This window comes from Lissotriton vulgaris, chromosome 5 (genome assembly GCF_964263255.1).
Source record: "Lissotriton vulgaris chromosome 5, aLisVul1.2, whole genome shotgun sequence".
NCBI classification, from domain to species: Eukaryota; Metazoa; Chordata; class Amphibia; order Caudata; family Salamandridae; genus Lissotriton; species Lissotriton vulgaris.
The window spans coordinates 1,149,114,014-1,149,138,419 of NC_141693.1; the positions used below are offsets into that span (position 1 = coordinate 1,149,114,014).

Consider the following 24,406-nt stretch of genomic DNA (forward strand, 5'->3'; position numbering starts at 1 on the left):
TTGGCTTCATTTTCTACATTGAATCATGTGACTGAGTTGACGTCGTGTCCATACACTATGCGATAAATGAGCGGGAGTGAAACGGTTAGTGACGTTTGTGGAAAAGTGGCTATTTAATCATGCCGGATTATGCGCTACTGTGCAATAGTTCGATAGCGTCTGGCCAGCAATCTGCTTTAGTTTACAGTGGTGAGCATAACAAAGAAAAATATGCTTACTCTGAACTTTTCAGAATGAGCCCCATGAATCCCGTCGGGGGCCGGACCTATAATCACACACTGTGTGTGTTAAGGGAGTAAAACAAAAAAGTTGTAGCGTAAACGCTGGCCGTGGGTAGGCTGGCATCCACCGGCCGGCTGAGTGAGAAAACCCCCCTTTATTTTTCCTTTTTGTAGCACATTACGTACTTCATCAAGGTCTCTGGCCCTCTGTCCATACCTACTGCGGCCTGCAGCGGGACTCCGTTGATGTCAGCCTGTGGCCGGGGGGGGGGCATTTAAGTACCCCGTGTTAGCTCCAGGTGCTGTGCATCAGCGCCAATGTATCACGTCGGGTGTCTGGTGCTTGTGAGTAGCGTCTGATGCAGCTGAAACTGTGGAAAGACTAAGTTTGGTGTGTGTGGGCTGGGGATATTAGTTGAATAAATAACATTATAGCCAGCGTACAGCGGTGAGAGTACGTATTACTATCACACATATCCGCCCATCAAGATGGCAGAGAATCCTGGCCTGACCTTCACTGAGGATGACATCAATGAAATCCTCAATGCCCCTCCTTACTGGTTGACTTTAAAATATATCAGACCATTGCCCAAACCACTGATTGGGAGAAACTGACTGAGCAAAAACGGAACAGGATTCGCTCCATTCTCCATGGTGTGATCCTGCCTGAATACTTAAACACCAACACAGCACTGGAAAAAAGGGGTGTTTTCTCATTCAGCCGGCCGGTGGAAACAAGTCTACACATGGCAAGGCTTTGCGCTACAACCTCTTCATTTTTCTCCCTTAACACACACAGTGTGTGACCATAGGTCCGGCCCCCCAACGGGATTCATGGGGCTCGTTCTGAAAAGTTCAGAATAAGTATATTTTTTTGTTACACTCACCACTCTAAACTAAAGCAGATTGCCACCCTGATGCTATTGAACTATTGCACAGTAGCGCATAATCGGCATGATTAAATAGCCACTGCTCCACTGCTCGTTTCACTCCCACTCATTTATCGCATAGTGCACGGACACAACGTGAACTCAGTCACATGATTCAATGTGAAAAATGGAGCACGCAGTTCCAAAATGTTTATGTTTGTATGTTTCTGTTCGTCTACTCTTCGCCCCAAACAGGTACTGAGCTATTAGAGGAATACCTCCTCTTCCAATTACTGCACCTTGGGGCGTGCAACACATTTTGGTCTTAAACACGCAAAAGATTTTTGATAAACACTAGTATTTGACTCACGTAGGTCCTGACGAAAGCCAGCACAATCCTGAGACCTGGCTGAAACATGTAGCCCGCACAGGATATTGGAGACATAATTTACCTCCACAAATATCTACCTCTCTGTTTTTAATACCGCAAAGGCCCAGTATTTAATTTTTCCAATCTTGGGACATTTCAGACAGTTTTTAACCTACACACGTTCCACTTTCACTGCACACTCACTGTACACAAACTGCTCCGCTGTAATCAGGCGTTGAAGCATTCGGCGCCTGGGGTCGGACCCGATGATGAAGCATGACACCAACTAGGTTGGTGGGTGAGGATCTTCATAAAAAACAAATGTTTTTTCTACAACATAAACATGGAGCTTCTATCCTATAGCTAGTTCCCATTGATTTTTGCTTACATTAATAGGGGATGTGAACTAGCACATTCTTGTCCTCTCTCTCTTGCTTGATACATAACTAATTAGGAAATCTCCCACATTTGTAAATATGTAGACTAACCTTTTTATTCCATGTGATTATTGTGTGTGATACACGTTTAGTCCTTTGAAATAAAAACATACAGTTGCGGCCTACACAATGAAAAGGTTGTGGGACGGGTGGAGGGGATGCAGGGGCAGTCAATAATTAAAAAACAAAAACGCTTACCTGCTGCTGGCCACATCACTCCTCGCGCCTCGGTGTTCTGCTGCTTCCTGGTCCCAGGACACCCTGGGACAACAGCAGAGACTCCCTCTGCAATATGGCACTGCTCTCACGCTATGAGAGCAGCTCGGGGATTGGCTTGAGTGGGCAGCTTTGACGCTTTGCTCTGGACAGGGAGTTTGTGCTGTTTCTCCAACCCAGCTGTTCAATACAGCCCAGTTGGAGAAACCTAAGTGCACACGTGTGTGTGGCCGGCCTGAGACGGCCAGCCAAACATCCATGCGCACTTATAAGTGCACAAACCAGTCCTCCTCATCCTTCCTTGGCCCTGGCCCTGCCCCCCTGCACACGATTATAGTATATTGTTTTTTTTTCAGCTGCGATCTCTGAGCCAGTGGGGTGATGCTCCTCGGCCATTGCGGAGTAGTCTCCTAGAAAATATAAGCCTTTGATTCATTTTATTGGTCTGGAATCTCTGTTTATTACCGAAGAATGACCATGCTGAATAACTTCAAGCAGGAGTGGTGGGCTTCGTTTCCAACAATGCATGTAAACTGCAGCAAACATTCGGAATGTAATCTAACCATAATCAATCTTTCTTCCAACAACAGGAAATTACAGCAAAAAATCGAGAAACCATTTCATACTCGAACTTCAAACCAAGCCGAAAGACAACCTTCATCACTCATGGATTTATAGACCAAGGAGAGGAAAAGTGGCTGTCAGACATGTGCAGGGTAAGAGTTGGGTCATGAGAACCATTTAACTGGTTTCATGATGATTTGTAACTGTTCAGGTGTATATTACGATGAATACTGGAGAGTGCCAGGAGAATGTAAAGGTAAGTACCAGCAGTGCGAGCTCCAGATGATGTTCTTACTTGCAATACAACACCCATCTCTTGGTATGAACAAGGTTCAACTTGGTGGTTGTCTCACATTGACTATAAAGAGTTAATAAATGGACCATGGGATAATTCAATTTTCTGATAGTGACAGGCTCCACTGCTATCGCAGTGCTCGCCAGGTCAGGACTGAAAGCCCATAGCAGCCCTGGCAATTTTGTCGGCGTGGCCCCCTGGCAGAGGGGTGCAAGTGTGAAGCACTGCTGCTTTTGTTACTGGAGGCCGATATAGCAGCACCTGCAAAACCTGCCTCCAGCACTGATGTTTTGTTACTAGGGGCTGGTATTGATGCAGCGCTGCAAAATCGATCGTCAATAACAAAACTGGCCCCCACTACTCCAAAACCAGCACTCACCCTTCCAGCCTTTCGGGTAAATACCCATGCCCGCTATGGCCAGTTCAGCCATGGCGCCATCCAATGAAACAATGAAAAACAGGTCCCAAAGTCAGAACCATGTGACCATGTGTAATAATCCATAAACAAGAATGGGCTCCTCTGCCCCATTTACCTGTCCTACATTTATATATCTGTACCTGATAAAAGCAGCCTTGGACTGAAAGTGGTGAACAGCTGATACTAATTGTTATCATGGCACACATGCTAAATGCACATGCTGCGCAAATGTCTGGGTCATTTCTACTCGGAATCAGTGGTTGACTGCCTCCTTCATTTGTCCCCAGTCCTCTGTGTTTATTTCCCTTCTTTTATCTCACCCTGCCCTCTCTCTTAATGTTTTCCTTAGCTTCTACTATGTTCCTCTCCTATGGCACCTTTTGAAGTACTCTAAGATTGCACTGATAATCTAATTTAAGGGCCACATTTCTTACCTAAACTCGGTACCTATTGGAGGAGTAGGTTAGCTCCCAGCACGCACCAGTGTTTTGTAAAACATATGAAATGGCCCTCAAATATCTATAGGATTTATTGGAGTAAAAATCCCAAACCACATATATCTTCAGGGCCTTATTTATGGAGGCCTGTAACACTTTTACGCCGCCGGTACTTCACTTTTTGTGACACTGAGGTGGCTTGAATAATATGCCACATTGCACCATATTTACAAAGAGATGCATCTAAGTAAATGCATCACTTTGTAAACGCCTGTGCTACATTATGCCTGCGTCAGGTATAATGTATGCAGGGTGGGCGCTCCCCTGCAATAAAAGGTCATAGAAGTGGCACAGTGAAATCTGTGAGATTTCACTGGAAAACTTCCTTCTATGACTCTACTGCATCAATATCTTGCGCCTGCCTCACAGCAAGGATAAGACTGATGCAGGCCCCTTCACATGGGGCTTGCCCCATGTGAAAGGACACCTTGCTGGAGTTCAGACACACCCAAGCAATGTGCCACTTTTGCTCCCATAGACACCTCAGAAACGACCAGGGGTGCTGTACATTAAATACGGCAAAAAACACAGTTGATGGACAGAATGTAGAACAATGTCATACATTCACCCCAGTACAAGGATCTGGGCCTAAATCCATCATTTTTTTGCACTCCACACCACCGTGGGTTAGACACTAGCTATATGCAAATCAGCTCTGACCCTGTGCCTCATGGGAACAGTCCAGTCCGAACTACCAAGCCATGTCTTTCCCAGACCGGAATTAAGCATCCAAGGACCGGTTTCTGGCTATCAGCCTTCATCAGCCTGGATAGCTTGACTCCAGTGGTGTGGAGAGCCTGGGACTCACGTCTGAGTATACCCAGCACACTCGGGGTGAAAATTGCAAAAAACACAGTTGATGGCCAGAATGTAGAACAATGTTATACATTCACCCCAGTACAAGGATCTGGGCCTAAATCCATCATTTTTTTGCACTCCACACCACCCTGGGTTAGACACTGGCTATATGCAAATCAGCTCTGACCCTGTGCCTCATGGGAACAGTCCAGTCCGAACTACCAAGCCATGTCTTTCCCAGACCGGAATTAAGCATCCAAGGACCGGTTTCTGGCTATCAGCCTTCATCAGCCTGGATAGCTTGACTCCAGAGGTGTGGAGAGCCTGGGACTCACGTCTGAGTATACCCAGCACACTCGGGGTGAAAATTGCAAAAAACACAGTTGATGGACAGAATGTAGAACAATGTCATACATTCACCCCAGTACAAGGATCTGGGCCTAAATCCATCATTTTTTTGCACTCCACACCACCCTGGGTTAGACACTGGCTATATGCAAATCAACTCTGACCCTGTGCCTCATGGGAACAGTCCAGTCCGAACTAACAAGCCATGTCTTTCCCAGACCGGAATTAAGCATCCAAGGACCGGTTTCTGGCTATCAGCCTTCATCAGCCTAGATAGCTTGACTCCAGTGGTGTGGAGAGCCTGGGACTCACGTCTGAGTATACCCAGCACACTCGGGGTGAAAATTGCAAAAAACACAGTTGATGGACAGAATGTAGAACAATGTCATACATTCACCCCTGTACAAGGATCTGGGCCTAAATGAAGGCTGATAGCCAGAAACCGGTCCTTGGATGCTTGATTCCGGGTTGTGTGGAGTGCAAAAAAACGATGGATTTAGGCCCAGATCCTTGATAAGTGGATCTTATCTTGATAAGCTCATGATAAGTGGAGGTCAATTGTAAGTAGTTGCAGTGCAGTGAAGCGCCTCTCGTATACCGCGGTTCTGTAACCGGTTAGGAGTATACATCAAAACGATGAAATGAGAAAGATGGCAACACTTTCTGCAAGTGCACCAGGGACCCTCTTGATACTCCTCCACTCACTTGCAAAAAGAACGCCCTTCCACACAGGTAGGCTCCAGGCCATGCCGAACATACTAATAAAACTGTGTTGCCATCTTTCTCATTTCATTGTTTTGATGTATACTCCTATCCGGTTACAGAACCGCGGTATACGAGAGGCGCTTCACTGCACTGCAACTTCTTACGATTGACATCCACTTATCATTCCCAGGTACTTTCTCAGTTTCCTTTGAGTCATGAGTCACGAGTCTGAGCTTTTAACTCATTTTAATATTAGTGCACAACCCTTACACCATCCTTCCTCATTATTATAATTTCCAGTTTCGGCTCCATCCAGTCCGTGTCCTGAGGAGAACCCTTACTGACGTCGTGGTTCAAAACGCGTTGACCCTGAGTCTTGGAAAAAGAACAAGGGTGCCACTAGGGCTGCTTAAAACCTACACAGTGTGATCCCTAGTTTTGTAACCCCTCAAATTATTTTCCTATCCTTGGCTTAGTCAGACAGGCAGGCTGCTCTTTTGAACTGTATGTCCGTCTGTCTCTTTGTACCTAATAGAAAGGACTGGTTCCTAATGTGAATGTATTATTAGGTATTTGATTTATTACTTTTTGGTGTTGCCTGTATGAACTTATAGTATTTATTTTGAGCACTTGTACAGCACTTGTATATCATTGCACATTGCACTTGTTCTTATGTATTTTTCACTGTTTGCTGACTGTCTATTTGATGACATATATAAATGAAACAGTTGAATGTTTTTCTAAAAATATAAAAAAACTAAAATAAAATAGATGACCCTCCAGAACTAATCGGCTGGGTGGGATTAGAGATGGAAAAATAATTCTGTCTGGCCCCTTTGTTTGTTTAGCATATTGTAGTGGTCCAAGCCAGTTCAGATACAGGACCCAAACCTTTGTTCTTGCCCTGGTTGTTGAGCGGGCGCCTGCTCACAAGGTTTACACACATAAATGTTGTGTTAAAACTTACTCCATTAATTGAACTCGGGTCCCCACAGCCCTGGGTACTCGATATGTCTGAAAAAGACACGTTGTCTTTCAGTGAGGACCACATCCAGAAACTTCTCTCAGACTCTACACTCTTCTCATCCGTTAAATTGAGTAACACAGCAAAGCAGTTGAATGTCTCAGACAAACTAATAAGACTACAAAAGAAACATGTGAGAACCGAACTACACGGACACTTTCTACTTGCCAATTTAAAAGCCGGGGTTATACCTTGGGGTTTACAGATTAAAAACGTCCCTGTCTTTTTCACTGACGACCCAGTGTACAGAAAGGGGTTCAGCTGTATCAGTACGAAGTGCAGCAGAGATTTGATGGTTCACACCATTGAGACGGCACAAAGAATCTGTAAAAAGGAAGAGGAAGAAATTGAGGAACAGCTCCAAGCCATTAAAAACAAATACACTGAAACAGAAGCCAAACTACTGTTAGAAAAGATAGAAAAGGATTTGACAATGTTTAAAGATCATACCATCAACTTCAAAACGACCAAGTTTGAAAAAGATCAGAAGAATTTCAGTCTCGAGGCAGTATATCCGTACCTCAAGGACGACTTCTATACCCGCCAAGATTCCACTAGGTTTTTGAACACCTACCAGGGCAGATCTAGAAATAAGTTTTCAACGTTCTCGGAGACATCCTCCTCGGAATCTACCAGAGATTCAGACGCTGGTGAAGGCCCCTCAAATAGAAACCCTCAAAAGAGACCTTTTTTAGGACAGGGCCAACAACAGAAGAGAACCAGATTCAAGCCCCAATGGGAAATGAAAACACGGAAACAGCATTACAAATCATAACCAAATCTCCAATTATCAACCTCTCCAACAAAGTGCTATCTAAAGCTGAAAAGGAGGTCCTCGAATTGGGTCTTTCGTTTGTACCTGGAACATTCATGGACTTCACCAAAATCAAGCTAGAAATGATGGAATTCTTTAGGAAGGTACGTCTCAGATGGTTCTTCTGGGAATCTCCCGACCAACTTCAAACAGAAGCATCTGGATTGAGGAACAAATCATCTTTCTGCCCTTCCAATCAGAACACCTCTAAAAACATCATCACCTTCGAACGTGTTGTGATGTCATCATTGAATGTCTTGGAGAAGAAACGTGCTTATGTACCATCGAACTTAACCAAGGAACAAAAAGAAGCTATCCACGAGTTGAAGAATCAGCAGGACGCAATTATCAGACCAGCTGATAAGGGCGGTGCTGTGGTTCTTTGGTCTAAGGAGCTTTACAAAGCCGAAGGAAGAAATCAAGTATACAACAGGGCTGGTATCGTCCAATTTCACAGGACCCTACAAGCCAAATATCACAGGAAGTCAAGCTACTGGTCAATGATGCCAGAGAAAAAGGAATAATAGGCCCCAAAGAAGCAGAGTACCTGATCAAGAAATACCCTCGGGTACCCCACTTTATACTTCCTACCAAAAGTCCATAAAGACGCCAAGACACCTCCCGGTCGGCCCATTGTATCTGGGTGTGACTCTGTTTTGGAGCCTATCTCCCAGTTCGTTGATGTATTCCTCAAACATTTAGTAGTGCAAGTACCATCATACCTTCGTGACACAATGGACTTCATCAACAAAGTCGAAATGCTACACTTTGACCCTACCAAGCAATTGATGGTGACAATGGATGTTGCGTCACTGTATACGCAAATCCCCCAACAAGACGGACTGGACGTTCTGGAAATATATCTGGAAAAAAGACCGCGCCCACACCGGGTCCCTACCGAGCTACTCTTGGCCTTTGCTGGACTTGCGTTGAAAAGAAATTACTTTTCATTTGAGGACAAACTATTCTTACAGGTCAAAGGATCAGCGATGGGCTGTCCTTTTGCCCCTGAAATGGCCATTCTGTATATGGGGCAATACGAGGAGAAGTTCATCTACAACAACAATCCGTACAAGGCACATATCCAGCAGTGGCTGCGATACATAGACGACGTGTGGTGCGTCTGGAACGGAACAATACAATCATTGGAGTCATTCCATGCATGGCTCAACAACCGCAGTTCTGATATCAAGTTCAGCCTCACCTTTGATTCAAAATCATTACCTTTTCTAGATGTGGAAGTCAAGGTTACTATGGATGGGTTGGCATGTTCTTTGTACCAAAAGAAGACGGACAAAAACAACGCCCTGCACTTCAAAAGTTACCACCCCCGGAGCCTCAAGAACAATCTTCCCTATGGACAATTTCTCAGGGTAAGAAGGAACTGTTCAAGAATCCAAGATTTTGACATCCACTAGGGCTGCTTAAAACCTACACAGTGTGATCCCTAGTTTTGTAACCCCTCAATTTATTTTCCTATCCTTGGCTTAGTCAGAGAGGCGGGCTGCTCTTTTGAACTGTATGTCCGCCTGTCTATTTGTACGTAATAGAAAGGACTGGTTCCTAATGTGAATGTATTTTTAGGTATTTGATTTATTACTTTTTGGTGTTGCCTGTATGAACTTATAGTATTTATTTTGAGCACTTGTACAGCACTTCTATATCATTGCACATTGCACTTGTTCTTATGTATTTTTCAGTGTTTGCTGACTCTCTATTTGATGACATATGTAAATGAAACAGTTGAATGTTTTTCTAAAAATATAAAAAAAACTAAAATAAAATAAATGACCCTCCAGAACTAATCGGCTGGGTGGGATCAGAGATGGAAAAATAAATCTGTCTGGCCCCTTTGTTTGTTTAGCGTATTTACAATACGGCGCACCATGGCGCAAGGATTGACAGATGCTTCAGAAATTCTGACGCATCTGTTGACCCAAAAATCACGCATTGCTGGAGTCGTGTCGCAAGCACGGCCCAACACTAGCAATGCAGGGGGAGGCCTATCCTCGGTGTGCTGCATCACTCCCTATGCCTGCTTCAAGCAGGCGTAAGAATTTGACGCAGTGGTGCCCTAGAAGTGCCACAGTGAAATCTACAAGGCTTTTTTGCGTTGGAACGCCCACCCTGCATACATTATACCTGATGCAGGTATAATGTGATGCAGGGCTTTACAACGTGATGCATCTCTCTAGATGCGACACATTGTACATGGACCTCATTTTTACGCTGCCGCTGCGTCACAAAAAGTGACGCCATAGCAGTGCAAAAAAGAAGCAAGGGGCTTGTAAATCTACCCCACAGTCTTTAGTGGTAGGAGAGTTCACTTTCAACATATTCTTGTTTAGGATTGAAAATGCATCATGAATATCTAGCCATATATGATCCAGGTTGCATGTGGCAAAACGTGGGGCTTCCCAAAAAGACTTCTGAAATGCTTGTCAATAATAGAAGGTCTATGGGAGAATGCAATTTGAGTGTTTATAATCAGAATTGGTGGTGTATTACTTTGTTATGTATGGATCTCATAGAGAGCCTCTATTGTTTATTTCAGCTTCTAAATTTCATAACCCATTGCTATGACAAAGCAATAGTTCACAATAAAACTGGTTACCCACGAATGTGATGTCACATAGACCTTCCATACCAGGCTGACAGCCTACCTGAGAGTAATTCAGTTCTGCACTGCTTGTCTGCTTTGATTAAAAGCAGAAAGCACAGCTGCAGGAGGGGGAAGGAAGGCATGGAAGGTGATCGGTGTTGGTCAAGGATGGCAGGTAATGTATTTTTTAACCTTCATAACAGAGGCCAGGTTATGTATGGCTCCCCATCAGTGCTTAGTTTATAAAATATTAAGTGCCAGGGCTCTGACCAGGAGGCCACTGCAGCTTGCCCCACCCATCGCCCTTTTCATCGCTGACAAAACAACTACTAAACATCTCTCTCGTATGTAAATGAGACAGAGATGATTATTCCAAGTCCCCAAAGCTAAAGGAATGGCTGGGGAGGCAGATATTTGCAAATTTAATGTATATTGCATTCCTAAACAACCTTTGTTCTGCTCATCTCTTAAATTAGATGAGCAGCGGGACTATGCCATAGAAACATCCCATTACCTCGCAGGATGCGCAGTCTTACCTATTATTTTTCAAAATGGGCGGTCTCCAAGCTGGTCCCTCATTCAGACTACCAACTAGCCGTGCCATTATCCTGCCGAGTATAAATGAGGAACAGCCGGCACCTAATCCGACCCACGTGATATGATAGGTAATCACATGATTATACTCCACAACGACGGGCGCCATATTTAAATGCAGCCACATACTCGCCAAAGCCGAAAAGGGAGTCCCTTTGACAGTTGCATTCCACTGGGCGGAATCAGAGTAGACATGGTAAATAGTTAAAATTCAAATTGGCTTAGATATATTTCCATGACTAATACCCCACCCGAAAAAAAAAATATATAAAGCACGATAGGATTAAAATTAAATCGAACCGATCTGCCCTTATAAAGATCAGTATATCAAGTTAGCGAGCCATAAAAGTGGGCAGAAGACTGCCATTGGGAAAGAACTGGAGCGTAAGGCCAACCATTACAGTATCCACAAGACACATTGATACAGTGGTCACGTGGGTAGCCAAATTGCATAACAGAGCAGTCTTATAAGGCAGCCATCTTGAACGTTAGTTTTCCAAGTCATGTCAATGTCCCGCTTGAGATATAGTCTTACTACATGTCCCACACAAAAAGTCAAAAACTGCAAGTTTAAAACCTGCCAGTGTCCATATCCACTGTCAAAGTATGCCCGGTCCCACAACAGGAAAATGGGCCTGGACAAAGTTAAAGATCCAAATCACAGGATAGGAAAGTGGAGTGGAAATGTCAATATCCTGCTTAAGTTATAATCATGCGACACGGCCCACACAAAAATTCAAGAGCTATACATTCAAGTCTACTATTGTCCATATCCACTATCAAAGTATGCCTAATCCCACAACAGGATAATGGGCATAGAAAAGGTTGAAGATCCCGCTCACAGGACAGGAGAGAGAGGTGGACAGTCATTATTTTTTTTTAAAAGGCAACTTTATACCACATGAAACCACTAGATGGAGTAATACCATACAACTTTTCATTATTAATATTATGCAGTATATTCAAAGCCTAATAGCATGACATTTAATATAACATATATTTCAAACGGGACTCAATAATCACATCAATTCTACCCTCTCTCTTTATCTTTATCATTGTTTCTTTTCCAGTCTCCCTCGCATCCATTCCTTTCCTACTCCTTTCTCATTTCAAAAAAGTTAAATCAACCACGTTCAAAGGAAATAATGCATTTCCCCATCAGTATTGTGCCCCAGCCGAGTCACTTTCAAACGACAAATCCAGCATGCCTCCAAATGTCTGAGTAACAGATCCCTGTTACCTCCTCTGGTCTGTACTGGTACATGGCCTATTGCATGGAACCAAAAGGATAAGTCGTCTGGATGTTCACTAGAAAAGTGATTTGTAATGGGATATCTATTATCCTTCGACTTGATGGCTCGTCGATGTTCCTTAATCCTTAGTTTGAAGCAGCGAATAGTACTGCCAACATAAATGATGTTACATCTACATCCCACAATGTAGACCACATGGGTGGTGTTACAGTTCAGGAAATGACCTATATTGAATCTTTTTGATGTAGTGTAGCTGGAAGTAATGGTCTTATTTCTTCCCAGCGGGCATACATTGCATGTCCCACATATATAAAAACCATTAGGTTTAGGTGGTAGCCAAGTCTGTGTTTTTGGTGTAGTCACATAGCTTGGACATAGGGAATTTCTTAGAAATACCCTTCTCCTATATGTGACGGATGGTCTAGTCTTAATCGAGTCCATAAGTCCAGATATTTCTGTCAGCAGGTGCCAGTGTTTGCTCAAAGTATTAAAAATTGCACTGCTGTGTGTTGTGTAATGTGTTAAAAATCTTGCTTTTGAGTTTGTTCTTTCAGTAGGAGCTTTGTCTTTAAGGGTATCGTTCCTCTTCAGGTTCAGTGCCCTTGCTTCTGCTTTGTCGAGGACTCCCTGTGTATATCCCCTCTTTGCGAATCTGCTTTTTACCTCGCTAATGTTGTTTAGAAAGGTTTCTTTCTCACTACATGTTAGTCGTATCCGAGTCATTTCGCCAAATGGTATATTATTCTTCACTGAGCTGGGGTATGCGCTTGTAGCGTGTAGGACAATAATTGCATGAGGTTTCCTTCCTGAAGAGTATGCTATGAACCTGGCCCTGTTGTATGTAGAACTGTATATCAAGGAAATCAATATGATCCCTGCTATACTTCATTGCGAATTTGACATTGTAGGTGTTATCATTAAGAAATGTCACAAATTGATGTAGATCTTCCACTGAGCCAGACCATAAACAAATCACATCATGGATGTACCTCCCCCAATACACAATGTAATTGGTCCAGGGGGAGGCACATCTGCCTCAAGCATGCTCCCTCTCAAACCAACCCATGAAGAGGCAGGTGTAGGAGGGAGCAAACTTGGAGCCCATCGCAGTGCCATGTATTTGTTGGAACCAACGTTTATCAAAAAGAAAGAAATTATTGGATAGTATGACGTCAATCATGGAGACAATCATTACATTGTAATCGAACAATCCTGCATCCTCCCTGTCCAGAAAGGATTGGATCGCTTTAGTCCCAAACTCCTTATCAATGCACGTGTAGAGACTCTCTACATCAAGGGTTCTATCTATGGTGTTGACAATTAGGTGCCGGTGCCGAGCACCAGAAACCATTAAGTTCCAGTGCTTAGCCAGGACATTCCTGCATCCTCCCTGTCCAGAAAGGATTGAATTGCTTTAATCCCAAACTCCTTAGCAGTGCACGTGTAGAGACTCTCTACGTCAAGGGTTCTATCTATGGTGTTGACAATTCGGTGCCGGTGCCGAGCACCGGAAACCAATTAAGTGCCCTGGCTCAAATTAAGCACTGCTTCCCCACCCTATTACCCCTCTGCATCTGCATAGTCGTTGCAAGCAGGGGCAGGTGATTTGGGGGGCCATACATAACATAAAATTATAGATGGTTAAAGAGTGAATTACAGGGATATTTTTCACCTCAGGTTTCTGAGTGAGATCATAGACAACTCAAGCGTTGCTATCATCGTCTATTTGACGTCAGTCGAACTCCCTCGGTTAAAAGCATCCCCATCTATAGTTCTATATAAAATACATGAAAGCCTACATTCCTCATATAAAAATCTGTCACAGACGTCACAATGCTTGCTTCCTGAGCCCGCAGGCAGTGTGAAAAGCTGGTCACTAAGCAAAATTGCAACTGTAATTTAAACTTTTATGACCAATTTTCTGAAAGTTGAGTTGTTACCAGTAGGAAGCCTTTTAATGCAGGCAGTGTGAAAGTTTATTACATGAAAGCATCAGTCTCTATGCATGTTACCACACATTATGAACTCTTATGAGCTATAGTTGATTTGTTTAAAGTGATTTACATTTAACTGCTCATAAAATATTTTTGCAACAAATTGCTTGTTGTCTAATGATGTGTTTAAAAACACATCCATGTAAAGAAGTCAAAGGCCAAGGATTTAATTTTTTAGGGGGAAGGGTAATGGTGTGCCATGGATTTAGGCCTAGATCTCTGTACTGGGGTGAATGCATCACATTGTTCTGCATTCTGTCCATCAACCGTTCTTTTTGCATTTGTCACCCCGAGTAGGACAGGTATGCCCAGACATTGGTCCCGTGCTCTCCATGCCACTGGAGTCAAGCTATCCTGACTGATGAGGGGTGAAACCCCGAAACCGGTCCTAGGATACTTGTTTCCAGTCCAGGGAGAACCTGGCCTGGCAGTTCAGGCTGGACTGTTCCCATGAGGCACAGGGAAAATACTGATTTGCATATGGCTGTTTTCAAACTGGAATGGCATGGTGAGCAAAGAAACTATGGATTTAGGCCCACATCTCTGTACTGGGGTGAATGTATGACATTGTTCAGCATTTTGTCCATCAATCGTTCTTTTTGCATTTGACAACCCGAGTGGGACGGGTATGCCCAGACTTGGGTCCCATGCTCTCCATGCCACTGGAGTCAAGCTATCCTGGCCGATGAGGGGTGAAACCCCCAAAATGGTCCTAGGATGCTTGTATGCAGTCCAGGGAGGGCCTGGCCTGGCAGTTCGGGCTGGACTCTTCCCATGAGGCACAGGGTCAAGACTTATTTGCATATGGCTGGGTTCAGACTGGAATGGCAGGGTGAGCAAAACAACTATGGATTTAGGCCCAGATCTCTGTACTGGGGTGAATGTATGACATTGTTCTGCATTTTGTCCTTTTTGCATGTGCCACGAGACGTGGGTCCCGTACTCTCCATGCCACTGGAGTCAAGCTGTCCTGACTGATGAGGGGTGAAACCCCGAAACTGGTCCTACGATGCTTGTTTCCAGTACAGGGAGGACCTGGCCTAGCAGTTCAGGCTCGACTGTTCCCCTGAGGCACAGGGTCAAGACTGATTTGCATATGGCTGTGTTCAAACTGGAATGACATTGTGAGCAAAAAAAGTATGGATTTAGGCCTGAGTCTCTGTACTGGGGTGAATGTATGACATTGTTCTGCATTCTGTCCATCAATCCTTCTTTTTGCATTTGACACCCCAAGTGGGACGGGTATGCCCAAACAGGGGTCCCGTGCTCTCCATACCACTGGAATCAAGCTATCCTGGCTGATGAGGGGTGAAACCCCAAAACCGGTCCTAGGATGCTTGTTTCCAGTCCAGGGAGGACCTGGCTGGGCCGTTTGGATGGACTGTTCCCATGAGGCACAGGGTCAAGACTGATTTGCATATGGTTGGGTTCAAACTGGAATGGTATGGTGAGTGAGCAACAAAACTATGGATTTAGGCCCAGATCTCTGTACTGGGGTGAATGTGTGATATTGTTCTGCATTCTGTCCATCAATCGTTCTTTTTGCAGATGGTACTTTATCTAACAAATATTCACTTCTTCTGGTGCCGTGGATAGAGAATGAAATAGTGTTACAGAGAATTGCAAATCGCAAGCAGCAAAGCAATAGGTGTGTCTATTTATAGGCATATTTGGATATTTTGAAAAAGCTTTATTAGATTTCTTGGTATACATTACATTTAATGGAATTGGCAATGGCAGCAGATACAGAAAGGCCCATTAGTGAAAGTAAGCTAGGTTTGGGTTCAATATGTGTGGGTTATCATTATAGTTGTATTGTGGGTGCTTTTTTATAAAAATGAATGCATAAATAATCCTCCATTATTCTGCCCTACTGTACATTTGTTTTAAACTTTACAGGCTGCTTGTTGGTGTCCTGAAACACAATGGTCCAGAACCCCCACAAATTAATGATTTACAAGTTATGCCAATCACACCTACAGATCCATAGATAGCTTAGGTTCTCAGTGTGTGAAAATATAATTTAAGCTTAGGTTCTCAGTTTGTGAAAATATAACTTAACCATATTTATCGCTTTTTTATCATCTGTCTTTGTACTAGCGAATGTTCGAAGCAGAAGATGTGAACTGCATCTGTGTGGACTGGAGCAGTGGATCCAGGACTCTTTTCACTCAGGCAGCTAATAACATCCGGGTCTTGGGGGCGGAAATGGCTTATTTTATTGAAACTCTAAAGGTGAGCCCCAAAAAATACTAACAAAGTTGTTTTTTTCTCTCTATTGTGTGAATATGAAGTACGTTAAAGGTGCCCTAAATTGAATATTAACAATGGAAGCTGTTACTTTGCTACAAATTGGTGTTGTTGTTGTGTGAACATTTATAGCTGCCATGGGTCCCCATGGCAAATGTCTTACTTTAAGTCAGTACCGACTTTTAACAGACATCATCACTGTTCTTGGACTTGAGATCTTGCTGTTAACATTGTAACTATATAGGGAGGAGCCAAGATGGCGACCGGGTCGGACGTGTAGTCCCTCGGCTCCGCCGACCAACTCTTTTATTGCGCCTATCCTGTCCCCGATCCTGCGCTCAGTCGACACGACGCGGTAGCCGTAATGCCCCGCCGGCTTGTGGGGAAATCCTGAGGACCGCGCTCCCCTGCAACCGGGAGAAATACTCGATTGAAGACCGAGACCCGCGGCGGCCCTCAGACCGGGGCCTCGAGTAGATTATGGCGCCGGATGGGGAACGAACAACATCGGGAGTTGGCAGCTGTGTCTCGCCGGCCGGTCCAATTGGGGAAATCGCGGCCGGCTCCGGCCCTCCCGCTTCATCGGACGGCAGGTAACGGATTGCTTATGCCCGGCGCCTAGGTCCGGAATGTTTTTCTACTTGCGGGACTATTTATCGTTTGTGGCCGATTGTTTGCCCTACTGCTGCCCTGCTGCCAGCGAGTGGTCTCCCATCTACATGCCCCACCGACTTCAAGCGTAACGGCTGGCTTGTGGGACATTGCCAATTGTTGCTTCCTGGTGTCTGCCTGCCACCGTATCTCAACATAGCCTTATTGTGTACTGTGAGGCACCAGCCCCTGGTTCGGAGGGCTCCCATGTGCAGTGAGTAATGGCGCACATTCTTGGGAAGTCGGGCCGTCGAGCTGCTACGTCTCTGGTGAGCTGGGGGATGCGAGTGGATGTGAGCGTGGGTGTCCCCAAGGCTACGGTGCTCTACTGGCGGCCATCGTCTCCTTCCGTCAGGAAATGACTTTCTCCGCGCTCACCCTGATTGGCAAGGTTGATAGTATATTGTTTACACCGGAGGGCTCAAACATGGCGGACTTGCCGGACCACAGTGCTGCGCTTCCCCCCGGGTCCGACTACCATATGATGGCGGCCCCACATCATAGTGATTGCCTTGAGACTCCAATACCCGGGGCTGCCTCTGGAATTGACTACACCTGCCTGGACCGGTGTCTGACCCTTGGCCTGCGTTTCAGACATGAGTCTTTTCCCCGTGCCTCGCCCCTTGGCACCCAGAACTCGCTTCAACAGGAACAGGACATCGAAACTCTCCCCATCCGTTTAATCTTGGAGTCTCCTAGGGGGGTTATGCACTCCTTGACTGGGCCGTTTGCCCTCAGTGTCCTTGCTCCGGCAGTGTGCGGGAATCGATGTGCCCCCTTTGGATTCCTGCCCGCACCTTTCTGGGATACCTTTGTTGGCAGGGAGGGGAGAGTGAAGACGGGACAGGGATGAACGTTCTTTGTTGTTGCCTGATGGTTTCCCGGTTGCGGACCGTATTGGATATGGACCATGTTGGTACTTTGGGCTGTTCGGTGTGCTGACTTTGCGCTTTTTCACATTGTATGCTTGTATCACGATCCTTTTATCGAACAATATATCCTGGGCTACTATGTAACTGCTTGACCTGTGGGAAGATGGCGCCGAGGGACTGGTAGTGGGCTCCTCCTCCGCCTTTCTTTATATATGACTTTCCTTTTTCCTTTCTTACTTTTCTCTGTTTCTATATTTCGGGTATTCTTTTTTGGGAGACAGGCACACTGCTAGGGGGGGGTGGTAGGCTGTAGCCTCTGTATGCGTGTAGGGTGGGGGGGGGATTTCCTTTTGTCCGATTTTATTTCTATGGGCCCTTTTTTCTTCTTCTGACTTCTTTTCTTGTCTTATTTCTGTCTTTGGGTTGTAGTTTGGTTCTTTGTGAGGTGGGCTCTGATCGACATGAGACGTACTGTGTGCTCAAGTATCCTGATGTGTATTTCGTCATACCGTCGCATTGCTTTCCCTCTTGGGACTCCCCTACTGAACATTGCATACTTGTGTTGTAGCGGGATTGACCGGACTGTGACTCCTCTTGCCTCTATTTCTTTAGTATAAAAATCTCAACAAAAATTTAAAAATTAACCTTCACTCCTCCTGTCTCCTGGTAGTACGAGTGGGTCCAGTATATCTCTGATCGATTGCTTATTTGGACTGCCATGCTACTAGGTTATCGTATAGATTGCTACTGTGCATTAAATGTTTCGCGGCCGGCCAGGTGGTTGTGGGCCCGTATCTGTTTGCTGAATCTGAACAATAAAGGTTTAAAAAAAAACAAAAAAAAAACATTGTAACTATACGTTAAAAAAACAGAAGTAAAAGTTCAGTTGGATAAAAGCCAGGATTTGTTGATGGTATCAACAAAACAATGGGACATCTTGAAGGTATACATTTTGATGGTCTGTGGAAAGTCTTGTGTCATGTTTTCAACTCTATCCCATGTGGTTTGTACAGCACTCTTTTCACAGGTACCTGTTACTAAATCTTGCATTGAATGTTTAAAGCCTGGAGTGTCTTGTAGTTCATCTGCTATCGATACTGAAATACTGACTTCTTAGAAAAGGGGGAATATGTATAAATGGGTTTTTACCCATTCTGTGCCAGATGGTGAATGTGATAGTACATATTGCTGACGATTCTTATGAGCCAGCCATTTCATCAATCCGTGAAAGTATTAAACACTGCTGAAAAATCCAATATGATTGTAATATTTTCAATAATATTTCTGCAGTCTTAAAGATGTAAAAAATAAATAGATCATGTGTAAAACATGCTTCTAAACCCAACATCTTTAATACAAGCAGACAAATCAGGAAGAACCAATGGAAAAGAAACAATATTTTAGAGACATCTCTAAACAACAAAACTACAACAGAATAATATTAGACCAGTATTTCTTGCTAATACCTTGTATAACAAAGTTACATTGTATGAGCTCCTTCAGGAATCGAACAAAAAGACTAATTCTCTCTAACTTTCCTTTCTTTGAATGGAATTTTAGTTTGTGCCTGTGCAGGTGTTTATCAGGGATTACATGTTTACATGGATGAGGGCTGTTTCCCTGTCGGTGGGGGTTTAGCAGTTGTAATAGGTTTAAACCTATAACAGGATAGCCTAAACATTGCCTAAAAAGTTATATTGCATGAATGATTGGTCTAACCCTTATGACCCTCATTCTAATATGCTCCCCTCCTTCCTGTACTTGTACCCATATCAAATGTAAATGTCACGTAATGCCTCCATTGCTTACACATACCTATCTTAATTTCTGGGTGAAGTGGATATAAGTTGTTGCATTACTCGTAATATGAGTTTTGTGGGAGACTATTCATCCTTTTAATTTACCTGAGGGTGTCATTCATAAGCCTGCAGGCCATCCTGCTGGGGTAGTAGGTGGCCTTGCTGCAGACCACACTCCATATTTTTTAGTTCCCCACCTTCTGGCAAAGTATTTATGAAGAAAGGGTTGTCCCCAACAAGGCAGGATCACTATTATTATAAATGTACAGCCAGGCGGGCTACACAGCATTTATTTTTGTTTCACAGAAAGAAACTCCGCAAAAGCAAAACAAAACAAAAGCATCTCCCTAACATGTAGAAAGGTTTTCCCCTGTACTTGGGGACACTAGACATTGTTTTCTTTTTCCTGCCTTGGCCAACAATGTCACACACAGTAAATGCTGGAAGGAAAACTATTATGTAGCGCTAAACAGGAGCTTTGTCGTGCCAATTAAGGGTTTAAAATTGCAGAGCCAGCCTACCCTCTGCCATCTGAACCCTGGCCATTATTCATGCCTAAAATAGGCAGAAGAACAAGTGTTTGGTAAATCATGATTTACAGCAATTCCATCACTCTGGCAAATCCTACACCAACCCATCTGCATGTGTTACTAGCAGGTGACATCCTAGTGGCTTAAGAGAGCCTTTTATCCTTCTGAAATGGATGGAAGCACTCGCTTTGGTGGTGAGTGCTAAGTATAACATATATTATCATTATTAAATTACCTCTCATCAAAAATCTACTAGTGTTCATCTATGGTAATGCTACGGTTTCATTTTCTGTACAATAATTATGTGTACTCCTCTTATCGATAAGACTTCACAGTTTACATTAAGGAACATATAACAGGAAAATGAATGCGTCTGTCTGTAACGCAACTGGTGCTCATGTAAAGTGCTCTGATACCTTCGGGTCTTGCTCGTGCTATAAAAACTCCCCCCCAAAAATAATGTATTACTATGCATTCAGTTTACTTATGAATATGTCCAATGTGTGGTTTCAGGTTTTTACAAACTTGGGTCGAAGGACTCCAATCACTTACCTCTGTACTTGTGTCAGTTGAAGGCTATTTAATGGATCAGGTAATTGAAGGCCAAACCAAATTCATATTTGTAGTAAAGGGTCCTATTCCAATATTGGAGATAACCATAGTCTTTGCTCTGATGCATCAGGGGGCAGGGTACACTCTAGGAGGGAAATTTTGGAAGTGTTCAGACAACACCTGCAGAAAGTATACACAGCAGAGCCAATAGTCAGAGCATATTGGTACACACCGTTTTTATGGGGCTGTCACTGACATGCCTTTCGCCAGCGGTGCTGTCGGAGTTTGAGGCACAGGTGAATGTTGAGGAGGTCCATGAAATGTTATGGATGCTTTCTGGGAAGTAGGCACCGGGGGCGGGTGGATTCCCATCAGTATTTTATCAGGTGTATTCTGCAAGGCTGACCATGACCCTCCACAAGGTGTACGAGTAAGCATATGAGTGAAGACCCTTGCCCCAACCATGCGGGAGGGGGAGATATGTAAGCCTTTAAAACCAGGAGGGGATGACTTGGAGCCCGATGCCTATACTCTCACTATGATTAACCCAGACATCATAATATTGTGCAAACGACTGGCTCCTTACATGTCTCATCTGATTAATGAGGACCAATGTGGGTTTATACCCAGTTGTAACAATGGTATAAATATACAGTGGTTAAATCATATCATGCACAAAGAGATGTGGACCTAGCCCTGATGTCCATAGACCTCGAAAAAGCCTTTGACACTGTTGATTGGGCGTACTTACTGGAAGTGTTGCGCTTGGTAGGCTTTGGTCCTCGGTTCTGTGCTGGTTCAAACTCCTATACACTGCACCAACCACCCGGGTTTGTGTACATCAGAGTAATTCTGAGGTTTGGTTGCCGGAGCAGGGCACGCGCCAGGGCTGCCCACTCTCACTGCTGCTCTTCGTGCTAGCTGACAAACCACTGGCGAATTGGGTGCAGAGGGACCTTGGGCAATGGGGCATCTGTCAGGGGAGACACAGCACGTGATATCACTATACTCGTGACAACACCCTCTTTTATATTGCCTCACCCTGCGAGGCAGTACCTAAGCTGCTGCAGCTTATGGAGGACTTTGGTAACTAATCTGGATGGCATCTCAATAGACATAAATCTCTGTTCTTCCCACTGGTCTGGTTGGCTGCCCGGCTTACTGGGATATATGCTCAAAAAAGTAAGATAGTTTGTAAACTCTTGCAACTGCTTATATTGTTAGCTAGACATACAGTCGCAATAACGTGGATTGGGAAGCGCATCCCAGACATAGATATGTGGTTAAGGGATGTGCATGAATGGACAGTGGCAGAAGAAGCCCATATGAAAACCTGTCAAAGAGACAAAAAACTGCGAAAGGGCCACTTTTCGTGGAGGGAGCTTAGAAATACGTTCCTGAATTCTGACTCGAATGTGAGTGATCAGAATGAGTTGGATATGAGTGAGAGCACAGCTGGGGGGAAATGGACTGAGTAGAATGACCTGTCATTGCCTCTTGATATTTTGCTATACCATAACTTGAACGGGCCTAATTGAACATGTTACCCTGCTTTAAGTACACCAGCCTGCTCTGATCAGTACTGTACACCTGTGAAGTTGTGTTAAAAATTAAAAATAAAGGTTGTAAAAAAACATGGTCTTTGCCCTAGTAGGTCATGTGCTGTGCATGATACACTTTTTTGATCCTTCACCCTCTTTTATATTGCCTCGCCCTGAGATCAGTACCTAAGCTGCTACGGTTTATGGAGGACTTTGATAGCTAATCTGGAAGGTGACTCAATAGACATAAATCTCTGCTCTTTCCACTGGTCTGGTTGGCTGCCCTGCCCTTGGAACAACTCCCTTGTATCGGGCTACGCTAGGAGAATGGGTATTTCTGATACATAGGTGTACAGATGGCGGATGAGGATTCTCAGGTTTTACACATTAATGTGCACAGTGTGGTTGATTCGCTAAGGCTGTGAGGGACCTTTTGGAGCACACTGCCACTCTCATTGATGGGCAGACTGGCACGGTCTAAGATGATAGTGATGCTGCGTTGTTTTGGTCACAGTATACGACCTGCGCTCCCTCGCGGTGGCCTGAACTATTGATTTGTCCTGGTCAAATGCGACCCGATCACCTCAGTTTGCGTTTAAACTTTGAAGCTCTACAATTCCAGATATTCTTGAAAAATGTATAACTCCGGTTCTACCTATTGAATTTGTCGTTTTTGTCTTGTTTTAATAAACTCTATTTTTCTATCCAAGTGTGGTATCTTTTTGTGTAGTGTGTGCACTGTTTTACTGTTTTAAGTATTGCAGAAATACTTCACACCTTGTCTCTTAAGTTAAGCCTGACTGTTCTGTGCCAAGCTACCGGGAGGTGAGCTCAGGTTAATTTAAAGTGTGTTACTGACTAGGTTTTTGGTTCCTACTTGGTCAGGTTGCATCCTTCTGCAAACCAGAAACGCAATTTCTAACAATATCCCATCCGTGTTTTTTTTCACACTCATTATACATTAGTTAGTTCAATTACTCAATTAAATTAAACGGGGGCTTGTTACACAAATTAATATTATCGGCTTGGCTGGTAAACTTATTCATTAGCCTTTGCTCACATTTCTCTATGGGCTTGAAAAAAATGGCGGTTCTATTGCAATCAATCATTTAATGGTGTATGAGGAATATAGGGCCTGCTGACTATATTTTAATTTGAAGACTTATTTTAGTAAAACAGGTTTAGTATAAGACAAGTATTCTATAAAAACATTTACCTGGCCCAAATGGTTTCTATGTAGAACAAAATTACTTTTCTTTTAACAATGTCACCACTGAAAACAGCAGATGTTTAAATTAGCGTTGTGGTGCATAGTCCCATGCATCCCGAAAAACACTTGCACACTTCTTATGCTGTTCCAGTCACTGAACCTTCAAATCCATGTAAAAGTTTCGATTGTGCATGATCGAAAAATTTAGCTGTTGTAACATTTTGTTGCATGCGTTTTTTAGTCCCATATTTTTCTGACCTTCCCGTGTATTCTCTTGTTTATATGTTCATAAATAATTGTTTTCACCCCTACAGAAGAACTATGACTATTCTCCTTCCAGCGTGCACATAATCGGGCACAGTATGGGGGCTCACGGTGCTGGGGAGACAGGAAAGAGAATAAAGGGCATTGCAAGAATCACAGGTATGTGGTGTGACCTCAAACGTAGAAAAGGTTAGGGATGTTGTCTCTTGATTATTTTCATCATCATTGTTTGCGGATGTACTAATTTACAGTGTTGACAAATTGTGATGTATGCTCACATGATCATTTTACCAATCATGTCTCACTTTTCAGTAACTTATCAAAAAGGTGCTTCCATAATGTTTTGATGAATATGTAGTCACCTTTTTGATAAGTTGATGAAAATAATCAATGAATATGAACTTTGAGAAGTGACTACAGCAGACAGGTTACAATGACTGCTATTAAGGCTTTTTGAGCCTGCACTTTAATTCCGGGCTTAGAATCTCATGCCAGTGCTCCATCATAAAAACATAAGGACCTATTCCTTTCTGTATTAGAATCACAAGGACTTTTTTTAAAAAAAAAAGTGTATTATGTAATACATAGATATGTTTGGGATATAACAATTGATCTGTCCTAGTTGTTTATGCATGCTCCTAAATCAGGACTCACACTTGACAACCATCACTCACACCATACATTATGTGGACCTGGAGAACACTTACCAAAAAGGAAT

At 43.7% G+C, this 24,406-nt stretch overlaps 1 protein-coding gene across 4 annotated transcripts in view; it reads left to right on the forward strand.

The window, feature by feature from the left end:
• The window catches only part of LOC147712123 (pancreatic triacylglycerol lipase-like), a 201,179-nt gene that overhangs the window by 73,256 nt on the left and 103,517 nt on the right, over nucleotides 1-24,406 (forward strand). For all 4 annotated transcript variants that reach the window (XM_086922907.1, XM_086922905.1, XM_086922908.1 and 1 more), the window contains exons 4-6: nucleotides 2,704-2,829; nucleotides 16,120-16,254; nucleotides 23,739-23,847. In XM_086922907.1, coding sequence (XP_086779033.1) covers nucleotides 2,704-2,829; nucleotides 16,120-16,254; nucleotides 23,739-23,847 — 370 coding nt within the window. The remainder of the gene's footprint in view (nucleotides 1-2,703; nucleotides 2,830-16,119; nucleotides 16,255-23,738; nucleotides 23,848-24,406) is intronic.